This window comes from Protopterus annectens, chromosome 11.part0, assembly GCF_019279795.1.
Source record: "Protopterus annectens isolate FY-2018-M chromosome 11.part0, PAN1.0, whole genome shotgun sequence".
Lineage (NCBI taxonomy): Eukaryota > Metazoa > Chordata > Ceratodontiformes > Protopteridae > Protopterus > Protopterus annectens.
Window position 1 is genome coordinate 944,743,638 of NC_056745.1, and position 15,430 is coordinate 944,759,067.

General features: G+C 32.4%; 1 protein-coding gene across 1 annotated transcript in view; it reads left to right on the forward strand.

The window, feature by feature from the left end:
* The window catches only part of CD36 (CD36 molecule), a 524,084-nt gene that overhangs the window by 139,476 nt on the left and 369,178 nt on the right, over positions 1-15,430 (forward strand). Inside the window, exon 5 of the mRNA XM_044087262.1 lies at positions 10,372-10,557. Within this exon, the coding sequence (XP_043943197.1) occupies positions 10,372-10,557 (186 nt within the window). The remainder of the gene's footprint in view (positions 1-10,371; positions 10,558-15,430) is intronic.

A 15,430-nucleotide genomic window follows, 5' to 3' on the forward strand; every position in this document is an offset into this window, starting at 1 on the left:
CCTTCTTTCACTTTCCTAAAACCTTCCCTAATGTCAGTCTCACAAAATGTTTTATAAATTGCAACAATATTATTAACTGGGGGATTAAATTTACTTGCCCTAACAAGGCCACTCATCTGCTGATATGAAATTTCATAATTAAAAAACATTATTAAATTCATTTTTCTAGTAAGCATTTTTAAATCAATTAGAACCTTGTCCACATTCCCCCACCTACTAGGCACAAATTAGCATAAGCAGTATCAGTTTCTTTTTTATAATAATTGTATACATTGTAATCCCCACTACTATTCAGTATTACCCTCGGTTCAATAAAAATCCCAGTTTGATGTACGGCTTCAATTGCCCCAACCAATGTGTCAATATCCATACTCATATCCGAAACCCTCTCAATATTTAATAAAAAATTCATATCGTCATCAATGCTCAGCCCTTTATGTTGTGCGCCTAAATAGGTCACATTATTAAAATCATTCAAAACATTAAAAACTTCCATAGTCTCATTGGCCCTGCCAAAACTGTTTGATATAACTTTGCCACTTTCGGTAATAACTGAAATGTTGGGTATGTCAACCAAAGTTACTGTGTCTTTCATATTACACAACTCCACAGGTTTGACACTTACATCCAATTCAATGTCTTCATGAGCACCATCTTCCTCAAAAATGTCCAGTTCATTCTAAACAACATCAACCATCTCATTAAAAGACACATCAAAACAATTGACACCATTGTCATTTACTTTTATGATAATGGGAGCCACAGATGTACCATATATCAGTTCTGAATCATTGTTAAATGCAAGTGTACTTAAATCTGCAAAAGCAGAAACATTTAATGGCTCCAAATGTCTTACTAGTTTATTACCACAACATGAATTCACAGCTGAATTATCAATTCCCAATCCTAATGCACATGTTCTGCCTACCACAGAAATCGATTATTACCGAAAGTGGTGAAGTTATATCACTGACACCTCACATTTCAATCTGCTACACTACCCTGGTTAAGAATTATATATTATTCACTACCTATTTATAAAAAAGATACTTTTAGTGCTGTTTTCACATATAAAACATTAATGGATTGCATTGGGCTTGAACCGTGAATAACTGCATACGAAGCAAATGCTGTAACCATTACACTATTTCACTTTCACTGTTTTTCCTGTATGTTTCTATTTAACTCCTTCTGATGTTTAAGCTGTGGTATATACAGTTGAGCTGCACACACACCTGCTCACCTACATTTACATTTTATTGGGGACATGAAAAAAAAAATAAAAACATGTTTTATTTTTTTATATTGTAGGGGTATCTACATTGCTTTCATCATCTTAGGGCAGGACATCTGGATAACTACATCATACATGGGGGATTTGGCTTACATGCTCCTCTCAGGAACATGCTTATCTATTTGTTATGCCAGTATGTACACTGGCATACCATTCTGGACATTATCTGTGCTGGACCAATGTGGAGGGCTGTGCTTTGCTGGTTTTTACTGTATTTTGTCCTTGGACACTGTTATGTTATGATAACTGTGCCCGTGGACACTGTTAGTTGCTTTGGAATTGCCATACGACAATTCTAGAGTGCAGGGGGAATGTGTACTGTGTGAGCAATGCTCAAACATGCCCCCCTACACTCATACATGGATTGTCTCCATGTGGAGAGTATAGCAGCATGCCTTCATTAATATGTAAGGCGTGTTGCTGTTCTACAAGGGCATAATTCACCCAGTGCAGGAATAGCACTATTCCTGTATGGAATTTCATAAATCCTGGGGTAGATTTTAAGAGATATGCTGATTAGTATTAAAGTAAGATATATAATATCTGTTATGATCAATACTGTTACATATATGACTTTTTCATTTAACGGAATGTGATATTATACATCATTTTTCTATGACTGAGCTTATTGTTGCTTGCTAGACATAGCAATTTTGAACTTAATATAATGCTTGACAGTACAGTTATATAATTTATAAATGTGCATTTTTGCAAATAACAAATAGGGTTTATTGGGCAATATGATCCTATCAGTTTAATTAATATATAATTAGTATTAATACATAATTAATCAATAGATATACAGCTGTTTCTCCTTATTTAAATGCCTTATAAAGATATATAAACATTTTTTCTGTTCATTGAATGCTTAGTATTCTTCCTACTAAGTGCAGTCTGCAATGGTTATTTCTGCACTGGTTATTATTAGTTTTCCTAAATGATCAATTCTATGATAGAAATCTTTATATATATATATATATATATATATATATATATATATATATATATATATATATATGGCTTCATATGAAACCATCGAAAGTTCATTCCATTGAAAGTTCATTCCATTGGAAGTTCATTACATCGAAAAGCATTTGCCCCCTTCCCCAATGTTGTGCAACCCTGGAGTTGATATATATATAGTTAGGGGGGGTACAGCCCCCCACATTGAGGGGTGTGGGGGGCGAAGCTCCCCACCTAAAATGCTTTTCGATGTAATGAACTTTCAATGGAATGAACTTTCAATGGAATGAACTTTCAATGGTTTCATATGAAACCATATATATATATATATATATATATATAGAGAGAGAGAGAGAGAGAGAGAGACTTTGCTTACATTCCTTAATTATCAAAACAAGATATTTAGTGATGAAGTAAGATAATAAGATCCATGATATTTAACACTATCTTATTTAGCATTATCATATTTATGAATGTGTTAATAGATATGGATATTTAGTTGATTGTTATCTTAACCATTTTAAATACATGAGTTATTCTTAAAATGGCACTAAACTATGATAGGCTAATTATGTTTTATACAAATAAGATAATGAAGCTTTAGTACTCAGATTTATTAAACATATAATTAATTCATATTTAGGTGATTGCAATAGGTTTATTGTTTATCTTAGTCATCTTACATAGTATTCTGATTCATAAATAGTATGATATTCTTTAAGTGGGCATAGAGATTAATGCTATATGGAAAAAAAAGGATTAGATCATTGTCAAAGAGATGAAATAAATGAAAAGAAGAAATGATGATAAAGAAAGGGTTCTAAAGTAGGGCACAGAGAAGGCAAAGTATCATAATGAAAGGAGGAGTAAACAGGAAAAAGGGAAAGAAAGGAGAAGTGAAGGGGGAGGAGAGAAGAAAGGGAGAAAAGAGAGAAAAAGCTTTACTAAATGCAAGATTCAGGGAATTGAAGAATGACAATAAAAAGTAAGAAAGAATGTTAATTAGGAGAAGAGTAGTAATATAAAGGGAATAAATGCCAAAGTGAATAAAAATGTAAGATATAAAGCTCATTCATTTAACTTCTAATTTTATTAGCAAATTTTTAGGTTTTAGTAAGCAGTAGCAGATCATATTGCACTGATAATGTTGAGGGAAGCTGGAAGAGTAGTTTGAAGGGGTAAGCAATCAAACTAGGAATACCACATTCCAAGTCTGGACTGAATAATTTCATTTTATTGCTCATGTCAAGAGTTACGTTTTTGGTTATGTCCATAATGAATTTTGTTTTTTTATAGTATCAAAATTTAGGGGATGATTCTTGTATAAAAGGAACAAATATTCACTGTTTTTACTTACAATTCATAATTATAAATAGTAAGAGGTATTATTTAAATCTGAATATAGATGCTGTCTCTTCAATGTTTACCACTTAATATAAATGGTTTGAACAGTAACTTAAAGAGGGGTGGTCTTTTTAAACTCCTAAAATTACAAAAAACTTCGTTTATCTTTTTGAAGAAACTCATCTTGTTGAAGATGAAATCAAGAGACTAAATATAAAAAAGTGTACAATTTCAGTTAATTCAAATTTTAAAAAGAAAAAAATGTGTTACTGTTTTATGGAAGAACACCATTGAACTACTTATGATAATAGCATACCATTAGTATTTGTAAAATTATTTATTTATTTATTTCAGTTTGATGACCAGGGAGGTCCACTGGGCTTATGAGCCCGTTTTCAGTGGAGACCTGGGGAGAAAAGCTCCACATTACATAGTAAACATTAAGATACAACAGATTAAAATTAAGATTCAAAGATACAGATGCATTATAGATCAGAGACATGATGAGGTAATTTGGTTAAATAGAATGTGAGTCATATGTTTACATGAGTGTTTCAACAGTTACATAGAATCTGAGTCTTGTTATGGCAGTATGGCAGAACAAGTACAAATGTTAAGGAGGGGAGAAAAGGGAAAGCAGACTATTTACAGTATTTACATTATGTAAATAGGATAACAATGAAGATTTGAGTAATATCCAGGGGGGAGCTAAGTTGTTAGAAATAGAAGGAGTATGGAAATACAATTTAGAGTAGAAAGAGAGAAAGAATCTATGTATTGTTATACAATGATATCATTTCCAGTAGAAAAAAACAGAATAACGTCCTATGCTAACACCTTAGCTAGATTTGTTGAGTAAGTGCATCTTAAAGAAACAAATGAAATTAGACAATCTAATTATTTAAAGTATGCCCATTATTCATATAGATTTAATACCCTATCAAATATATAGTTCTTGTTTCAAATAATCTATTATTGAATGTAGACAGCCATTATTACCTCCTGTCCATTATCAGCCCATAATGCAGTAACTTTCACCTTGTCAATTAAACCTAGAAACTTAATTCAGTACAATAGATTTTTTCTTGGTTAATAAAGATTAAAGGTTTCAGAGACTGTTTAAATTAACTAAAACATTTCATTGAAATAAATAATAATGGCAAAGTCACTGATATATTATGGGACTATTTAAAGTCTTATTAAAATGGTAGAAATAAAAACTGGTACATTTGTAAAAGAAAAGAATGGGCTCAAGATCTAATTTCTATACAAATCAAAATTAAGATAAAACTAATATGTACAAAAAACTAAAACTGCTTAATTTAAAATATATTGAAATCCTAAATCATAAAGTTGCTATTAGTTTGGAAAATTTGAAACTACAGTCTTATTCATTGAATCCCACTATCGTACATAAATTATCCGAATGAAAAGTATGTTGAAACTTAATCACATCAGGAAATCATTGTACAAGATGGCAACAGATATAGGAAAATTTCAATGATAGATGTCATACTTGATATTTTTAAAACTATTATAAAAGAATCAGCTCTGTAGATAATGACACAATTAATGATAAAAATTAAGTTAAATTCCTTAAAGAAAATATAACCAACATAATATATAGAGATCATTTTAAAATACTTGATAACCCGATCTCTATTTCTGAAATAAAAAAAAAAAAAATTAAAACATTGAAGTAAGGTAATGATGGTGTTATACCTGAACTATATAAAATAATCTCTGATTATCTTATTTACATATTATTAAAAGTATTTATGGAAGTGAAAAATAATCTCCTCATACCTCCTTCATGGAAATATACTTTAATTTCTCCTATACTAAAACAAGATAAAAATATTGGGTCTATATCACAACGTCAAGCTAACATAAGTTCGAACATTGTAATATTGAACCCTAAACTCCAAAACATAATAATAATGACAACACAGAGCAGTGATTTTTTTCCCAGGGAAAAAAAATCGCTGTTCCGTGACCAAAAAAAAAATTAAACCTTAAACTGTAACTAAAGTGGAGGGCTTCACCCTCCACACCCCCAGCATGGGGGTGCTGTGCCCCCACACCCCCTACTTAAATATACTAACTCCGAGATTGCACAACAGTGGAGTAAATAACAAAGCCATGAAAATATCCCACTAATTTTTTTCCCTGGGAAAAAAATAGATGTGCTGTGGCTTCGCTATTTTTGGATTTTGGACTTTAGGGTTCAGTATTACAATGTTCAAACTTCTACAAGTTCGATGTAATATAGACCCAAAAATATCAGTGTTTTTATTAGCCGATATCTCTCTTAAATGTGAACTATAAAAATTTATATTTATTTTTGATATTAGATTAAAATCAATTTTAGTTGCTATTATTAATGATGATCAAACTGGGTTTATTATGAACACAGAACACTAGATGATACCCTAAGAACTATCCAATTAATTAACTATTCATATAAAAATAAGAATGAATTATCAAGTATTAGTTTAGACAGAAGTAAATCATTTGATGAAGTGAACTGATTCTATCTATCTGAATCTCTAAATGAATAGACCTTTCCAAAAAATTGATTGATTTAATTATGAGTGTATAACATAATTCTTATGCTTTTGTTAAATTGGATTAACTTCTTTCTAATTCATTTAAACTTTGTTACGAACTAAACAAGGATGTCCTTTATCACTATTATTATTTGAGTTCATTATAGACCCGATTGCTAATTACATTAGATCAAATATAAATGTAATTCATTTTCATATGTCTGATCATTTTTCTTTAAACATTCAACTCTTTGCTGATGGCATTTTATTGATTATAGCAGATATAGATGCTTAATTACTTCATTTAATTGACTCTCTAAAATGTTTGAAAAAAAATGGCCTGGTTCTTAATCAGTGTAAATCTAATTAACTATTAGTAAACAAAAGTCTAAATAAAAAAAATAAATAAATAAATAAATAAATAAATAAATAATGAATTTAACTGGTGTACTATTCAACTGAAATTATATTCGCTTAACATCAGATTTTAAGAAAACAATTCAGATTAATTTTAATAATATACTAGAAAATATTTCCCAATTAATTGATAAATGGAAAAAATCTTTTTTACAATGGAAGAGAGATTTACCTTGTTTAAAATGGTAGTTCTCTCAATAATTAATTTTATTATTTAGTCCCTTGCTACAATGCTTTCTAAAAATATAATTAAAAATAGATGCCTTGCTCCATATTTTTATTTTGGCACCCAAGCAAACCAAGAATTTTTCTAGATAATCAAAGAAGAAGTTGGAATAATGGAGGCATAGGCTTTCCAGTGTCTGCAGTCATAGGAATAGTAGCATTATGGTTAACTTCATCATATTCAGCTAAATGAAAATGAATGCATGAAAATATTCTTTTACCTGATAACCAATATATTTCCTTTTTACGTAATCATATCTTCAATAATAATTTCATTTGGTTCTTAAAAAGGTTTTGATGTCAATACTTTTGATAAAGTTAATAACTTTGGTTTTATTAATAGTATTTTATTAATAGCATTTTGGACACATTTAAAAAATGTATTTATGCTATTCCTAGTCTTAAGAATTGTTTATTCATTATTTTCCCAATAAACTTTATTAACAAATATATTGAAACATATATTTAAAAAAATGTTGATTTTAAAAGAAAATAAATTAATTTTCTCAAGCCAGTTTTTTTAATGGAACCAAGATTTACTCCACATGATTTTAGTGGGGAAATATCACATTGCTTTAGATAATTGGGTTTATATACAAACCTTTAGACAATCTATCATTTCTAAAATTTAAACATTCATGGGTCTTCATAATAATAAATTACCTAACCTCATTGAATTCTTCATCAATATTAATTCTAATACTGATATTGCTAGAGTATATTCTATCTAAAATATATAAAGGTATAACAAGTCTCAATAATCATATAAATTCACATTACTGGGAGTTTTCAAAACAAATAAATGATATGGTCTTTTCAGAAGAAGTTAAAAGATTGGTTTTAAAGTCAGTTGGAAAAAACCCTCTTCCTTATATTTGAAATGTTTTACATGGAAAATGTTATGGCGAGTGTTTGTAACTCCTGATGAAATTGAACTTATGCATAGTGAAACAAATATTAATTGTTGGAAATGCAATGCTCCAAAGAAAGCAGATTGGATTCATATGATTGTAGACTGCCCTATAGTTGCTCCTTTTTTGAAAGAAATTAATGATGCTATGCAAGCATCATGGTCTGATAATTTTCCTTTATCAAATTCATTAATCTTATTTAATGCTCCAGTTCCTGGCTCTATACCAGGATTACAGATTCCTTTGTTGTGATCTGTTTTGGTAATAGTTAGGAAACATATAATGAACAACTGGAAGCAAAGGACCTCCACTTTGTTTTCAGAATTTATAAATATAGCAAGAATGGTTTGTATAAGAGAAATGTCTACAATTAAGATGAAAGACACCAATATAACTCCTTACAATTTTTAGATAAAATTAAACAATTAATTAGTTAAATACTAATTTAGACTTTGTATAATGTGTTATGGACATTGTACGTATGCTGATGATGATTGTTTGTTATATTTTGTTTTATTTCATTTTAAAATAAATAAATTCTTTAAAAAATAAGACAGGATAATATGGGAATAAACTGACTCTGCAGAGAAGTTTTAAGTGTAATAGCAAAAAAAACCTAGGTATCCCAGGTGGCTTTTTAGGGTTTTCTGATAGGCAGACTGAGTAAAATATTTGATAAGGGCAGCAATATGATAGAGGAGTCAGGTCAAATGCAAAGAAATTATTGATAGATTAATTAAATGTAAGTGATAAAATATGGCTACTTTCAATGTTCCCTGAAAGAAAAGTATTCTAACTGGGTAATGGGGCAATAAATGGACTGCATATCATTTGCAGGAAGAATCTCTATACTATAATATGTTTGAAGGAGGAATAAAATCTGCCTGCATGTAAGAACAGATGATTCTTAAAACTGGTCCAGTATGACAGGAGAAGACTACACAGAAGCTATGCTAACTTAGGATACATCTATCTTTACTGTCTTAGAGAGAGGTGCAACCATATCATTGTGTATGATATGACAGGATGATGACATATGCAACCTCCATTCAGTCAGCTGGAAAGTTGCTTTATACATGAATAGTAAGATATTAGTCTCAAATCCTCATATAACCATAGATGGGAATTTCTAATGCCATTATTGCCTTATACCTGTGCACGCAATGTTACAGTGTAGTAATACATTAGATATAGTTAAAATTACAAACTACTGGTGAGCATTATTTTGTAATAATTGGCTTGAAACTTTCAGTTTCTCTTTGCAAACTGTCTAACTCTGTGAAATGCACTTGCTAGACATTGTTTTTTGGTCACCCCAGGAAAGAACATGTGTGACTTGTGAGTTTAACCTGAGCAACAAATTAATAAAATGAACAAGAATACTAGATGAAAATAGGTCTCATTCTATTACTGTGTGCAAGTCAGATTGTATTTGTACTTGCTAAGATCCTGACCCAAATTTAGAGTACTTATAAATATTATAGTACTAGTGGGGCAACTATATAGTTATTTGCATTTTAGCATTTTGACTTTCTAGTTATATGATAAGCTGTTGTCTGGTGGTTTTAAATGCTACATCTTAGATATTGTGATTATGAGAAGAGCAAAGAATATAAAAGAATGGATGACTAACATAAATGGCAACTCTTATGCCAAAAGGCTGGCCATCAACATTATTACTTTCAAAAAATAAAATCAGATCCTTAATGTTTTTAACTATTTTGATGCAGCTTGGTCACTTCCATGTTTTGTAAAATTTGTGTAAACAATTTTCGGTAAACCACCACGGCAGAAATTGCTAAAAAACTTCTAATTTATTCAAAAAAACAGATAAAACCATAGAATGCCAATATAAAATATAAAATCCATTCAGTACCCGATAAGCACTTTTGGCAAACAAGCCTTCTTCAGATCATAATTCCAGGACTGTCACTTGCTAAGTTTAAAACAAAAGGTGTCCAATGCCTAGTGAGGGTCATAGGAACACCCTAATGCTGCTCCAATCACAAACTAAATCAAACCTGTACAGGTCTGGATTTTATATTTTATATTGGCATTCTATAGTTTTATCTCTTTTTTTGAATAAATTAGAAGTTTTTTAGCAATTTCTGCCATGGTGGTTTACCGAAGATTGTTTACACATTTGGCTTAATTTTCCTTTGGCACCTTCAACAGTGTAAGAAGATAATTATTTTATGTTTTGTAAAATTAGATTTTTATACTGAGCAGATGACTTATGTGAAATCACAGATACCATCAACTTGAAAGTATACATTTTTCCTTAAATGAACTGTGTTTTCATAAGGGAAAGGATTATATTGTCATAGCTGCAGTTATTATATATGTCAGTCAAGCTCAAAAATGATGAATGGTAATGTACAGCTATTCATCCTTGTCCAGTATGTGTTATGTAATCTTTGGCTCCTGCCCAGTGTATTATTAACATTGTTCTTTTGTTATTCATAACTGTTGAGAATTGTTATATTTTACTGTTTGTTTTTTAAACAGAATATGAAGTACAAAAAGGTGAATATATTATTACTTCATACGCGAAAACAGCAGTTATTATTATTGTGAATTTAATGCATTTTAGTATGGTTCATTTGTGGCTCTACAAATAAAAAAAATTATCAGTGACTCATTCAGATGCTCTGTGTTCTTCTCATAGGCAACACAATCTATTGTCCCTGCTGTTCTTCATAAAGTATTAAATACGATGATCAAGAATTCAACATCATCCTTGTTCCAGAATAGAACAGTGAAGGAAATACTTTGGGGTTATGAAGACCCTTTACTGAAACAGCTGCAGGGTATACTTCCTAATCTTGATACAACCACTGGATTGTTCTACCCTGTAAGTAGACATATATTATATGATGTTTTCTTTAAGTGAAGTAAAAACAAAAAAGCACTGCTAAATTAGCATTACTACTTTTAAGCCCTTCTAGGGAAACAAAGCATTGCATTATTACAGACAAATTAAAATGAAAGTGAGATATCTGAATTCATGCTGTAGTCTTAGGATTTCAAAAGCATGTTCTTTATGCATTGTCAAATGACCTCTTTATCCATATAAGGATCATGGGGAACCACTGCCCATTTTTATACAGTATATTAAGTGAGTACAAAGCAGTGAAGCTAATCCAGAATAGGAAGCCATCCATTCTCCAGTGTGTTGTTGGTTGTGCACACACACAGACACAGACAGACAAACACACACACACACACACACACACAAATGCTCTACCACACAGTGCAGCTATGCATGATTTGAGGGCATGCTAATTTTCTAACAGCATATCTTTGCTGTGATAGAAAATGGAGACACTCAGCCAAAACAAATGCAGACAAAAGGTGGAAATGCATATTCCACACAGATAGCACATAGCCACTAATCAAACTGAAGAAACAAGTGCTGTGAGGCAATAATCTTAACCACCATGTTTTTCATAGACACCTGTAGATAATTAAAGAGCCATGGTTAGTGTAAAAGTAAAGGTAGAAACAAGTGATGTGCAGGATAAAATAAAACAGTTAGGGGATCTGTGAAAAAAGGTAACAATATATTAAAAAAATCTGCTAAACAAACTGATTTTTACATTTGAAACAGCTCTGTAAATAATTTAAAAAAATGAAATTATCTATACCTAGTAAAGCTAATGATTACATACATGGAAGAAAATGACAAAGACTTCACTAATAATTTAACTCATATTTGCTTGGCTGACTAAAATATCCATATATAAGCCTGCAGCCTTCAAACAATTGTTGCTGATATCACAAATTGTAAGTAAATGATGGCTGCATGCATCCAAAATATATGCTGACATGGGGTGTAAATAATTATGTAAGCTGTGCTTAAAATATATTAGAAGGATGAAAATGTTATTTGCAAATATTTTGCACTTTAGTTAGATGGCTACTATAAGATTGATCATCTATCTATACTGTGTTCTGTATTGTTTCAGTCTGAATCCCATATATATCATTTAATGCAACAGCTGGATAAACACAATTCATATTAGCAGAGTGCAAAGCAATCACACATTTCTGGTTTATTTCATTTTTTAGTTCTCAGATGTTTATTGTTGTCAAGCTTCATTTGTTCATAGGTATATACTAAGCTAAAGACTACCAGAGCCTTTATAAGCCAAGCCAAGCAATGTAACCCAATTGTGCCTCTATGTATCATGGGTAATTGTGCCTCTATGTATCATGGGGGCTTATTAGGAAGAGGTATGTTAGGAAGTTTCTAGAGGTTATGTGAGGGGTATGTTAATTTGGGTATTACTGTCTACTTCTGTCTGTCAGAAATATGGCCCAGTGTGTGGATAATTTCCCATTTCCCATCAATTGGTCAAAGTTACACTTAAATAGGTTTAGGGATGGACTCTGCTTCACATGGATGGTGAGCCTGTTCCAGAGCACAGGGATCTTCTGAGGTGCATATCTGTCTCACCACCATGAAATACTGATGTCACAAACAATATTTAAATCATTGAATCTAATGATTCTGATGCTGTTTGTTTTGCAGATGTGTAAAAGGTTCATCAGAGTTAGATCCAGGGATGCCTTGTATGCCAGCCATAGATCACCTCTGAGTAACCTTCAGGAGACAAAATACAGAGCTAGAGCTTTAAGTCAAAACATTTAGGACCACGTGTTTATAGTCTGGATTCTCATGGTAAGGAACCTTTCTGGGCTTTCCAACTGTTGCATATGTCTGGTCAAGTACTTGCAGAAGGGGCATTATACTCAGTGATGGGTCTGATAAGGGCATAATAAAGTGGCACTATGACTTCCTTGGACTGGATGCCATGCCTTAAGTTATAAATTGGGAGACAGGATGATTTTCTTACTGTATTGGCCACAAATTAGTCTAAGGACACATTACTGTCTACATATGTTCCCAGATCCCTGATTCCCATGTCAGCTTTTAGTGGTGCCTTACCAATGGAGTAAATAGTCTGGGTGGCAGTTTTCTCAAAAAGCCTTATAATGCATCTCTTGGTATTGATGTCCAGTCTGTGACTTTTGAACCAGTAATTGTCTGTGTTAGATCCCCTTGTAAAAATATTTGTGTTCATGAGAGGACTCTATAATAGCTTCCAATTTGCAGTTATCTATGAATTTGGTCATCCAAAGGCCCTTGACATTAGCCTTCACTTCTGTGAAGTAGATGACAAACAGAAATAGGTGCAGTCTCAGCATAGAGCTCTGAGGTATCCCAATAGTGACCAGTCTCTTAGTTGAGGTGGTATCACCAGTCCTTACCTCCTGGGTCCTGTTTGTAAACCAGCTGGCAATCCAATGAGTTATGTAAGAGTTTATGGTCAGGTCAGTGAGTTTGTCAACTGTACATGAGTGGGGTATTGTATCAAACACACCAAAGGTTTTAAAAACCCTGGATACCATACTTGCTCTAATTGCAGCTGAAAGCCCTCCAGGTGTAGCATTTCTAGTAAGTGATAGTATTATTTTTTTTTTCATTGTTGTATTCCACACTGTAAACTCACTGTCCCTGCATAGAGTAGTACAGTAATTTCTCTCTAAGGTAGCTTTCCAGTTATTTTTTTTTTATTTTTGCTGGTACAGTTTATATTTGGATATTAGAAGTGTATGTTTTTGTTTTTTCTTGCTCCCAATTTCAGTAAAACTGATTCAGAGTTCCTCTAAATGATAGTGCTATGGTAGAAATACTTTCTTTTTTAAGTGCTGCATGATATTATGGTAAACTGGTGAAACTGCTACATTGTTGCAATATTGTCAGGTAATAGTATATTCCAACTAGTTACACTGCTGCTACTGTATATTTTGTTTCTGTAAGTTAAACATACATTGTAAAGTGCAGAATGATATTTATGGTAAACTGGCGAAACTGCTACATTGTTGCAATATTGTCAGGTAATAGTATATTCCAACTAGTTACACTGCTGCTACTGCATATTCTGTTTCTGTAAGTTAAACATACATTCTAAAGTGCAGAATGATATTTATGGTAAGCTGGTGAAACTGCTACATAGTTGCATTATTGTCTGGTAATAGGATATTCTAACTAGTTATACTGACTGCTGCTGAAAAAGACTGGTTGCAGAGTCTGAATGTATTTCTCTTGATGACTTCTAATAGGCTATGTTCATTATTTGCTCTGCTTTCTGTACAATATTTATGATGGTTGTGCTTATTTTGATGCCCTTATTTTATTGCTTTTAGTCTTACATTCTTTCCTTTTCTCTTCTTTGCAACTTTTAGAGCCACTGAAGACATGATTGCTTTATGCCCCCCCCCCCCCCACACACACACACACTTGTGTGAGCAAGGAATCTGCTCACTCCAGCTAAAAGCAAAGAAAACTCTAACCAGCAATCATCCAAAAATAGACTGCAGCCCCTGGTTTAACTCCAGGAACCTTGTTGTTGCTGCTTGTGTAGTGTAGGTGCCAGCTTTTGTAATTACTGTTATGCCTTGTTAAAATCTGTTACAGTCAGCTAGAGTGCATACCCCAGGGGCAATAGCTGCAAACCTTCTTCCTCTTAGCCCATTCCCACCCCTTTCATACGTTTCACTGTTGATAATTTGTTGTATGTGAAGGTATTTTTCCCCTCTCAATAGTCATAGCCTTAAGTATAATAATCAAAATCCAGGATTATCAAGACCTGAAAGATAGTTTTCAAACCTCATAAGCTGCATGCTGGACCACTTCCAAAATGTACTTACTTTGATTATAACCCCATAAAATATGTAAATAATCTGCTGCAGAGGAGTTATAGGTCCAACAACAAGTAGATATTGTCCCATACCTGTTAAAGGTTCCGAGAGGGGAGGGGGGAGAGTTGCTGCCATTAATTTAGTAATTTATAATGTAAAAGGCCATAATGAAGACTTCACTAAAGTCTCTCCAGGCAGTCAGTGTAAAGTCCTAATATAGTCTAAGAGCCAACATTTTTAGCATTTTTCCCATTTCAAGTTTAAGAAGATCCTCCCATCCTTATACTGTGAGATCTGCGAAATGCACAAACAGATTGTAGCAATCCTTTTTCATACTGCCTCATTCTAAGTACAGCATCCAATTGCAAAGAAATTTCTACCTCCAGACAGTGTGCAAGGGGTTACAACTTATGCCTAACATAAAAAAATCATAGGCGTAAGTATTGCCAAAACCTAATACTGTCAAGGCCTAATGTGTCTTTGCATTCCTGATCAGACAAAAATGCTGCTGTCCTGGGGTCAATTAAATGTTGTTAGTAATACATCCCTTGGTTAATTGATGCTCTCCAATGAAATGGATTATCGTTAACTGTTTAAAACGCAAACATACCAGAGGCCTTGTTCAAGAGAAATCTTGACCAATGGATGGGAGATCGCAGATATACCCCAGGAATTACCTCAGTGTCACTGCTCGACAGAGGCACAGCAAAATAATGGGTATAGTTCCCCATACTAAAGGGGTGGCGTAAGCCACAAAACAATGGGCTAGGCTTATAAATGCCCTCGGGCAGATAGCCTAGTATGAACCTATGAACCTATGAACCTATGAACATAAACACACATTTATTTGAAAGATAAAATGCAAATATGGTTCACTTGTCTATAATTATTTCCAAAACCATTTACACTATTTACAGAACCAATTATGCAAGGTTCAATGAATAAACTAAAAAACTTATGGCCTACATTGGACAATTTAATGTTTGCCTAATATACATCACTGGAGAATATAGAATTAA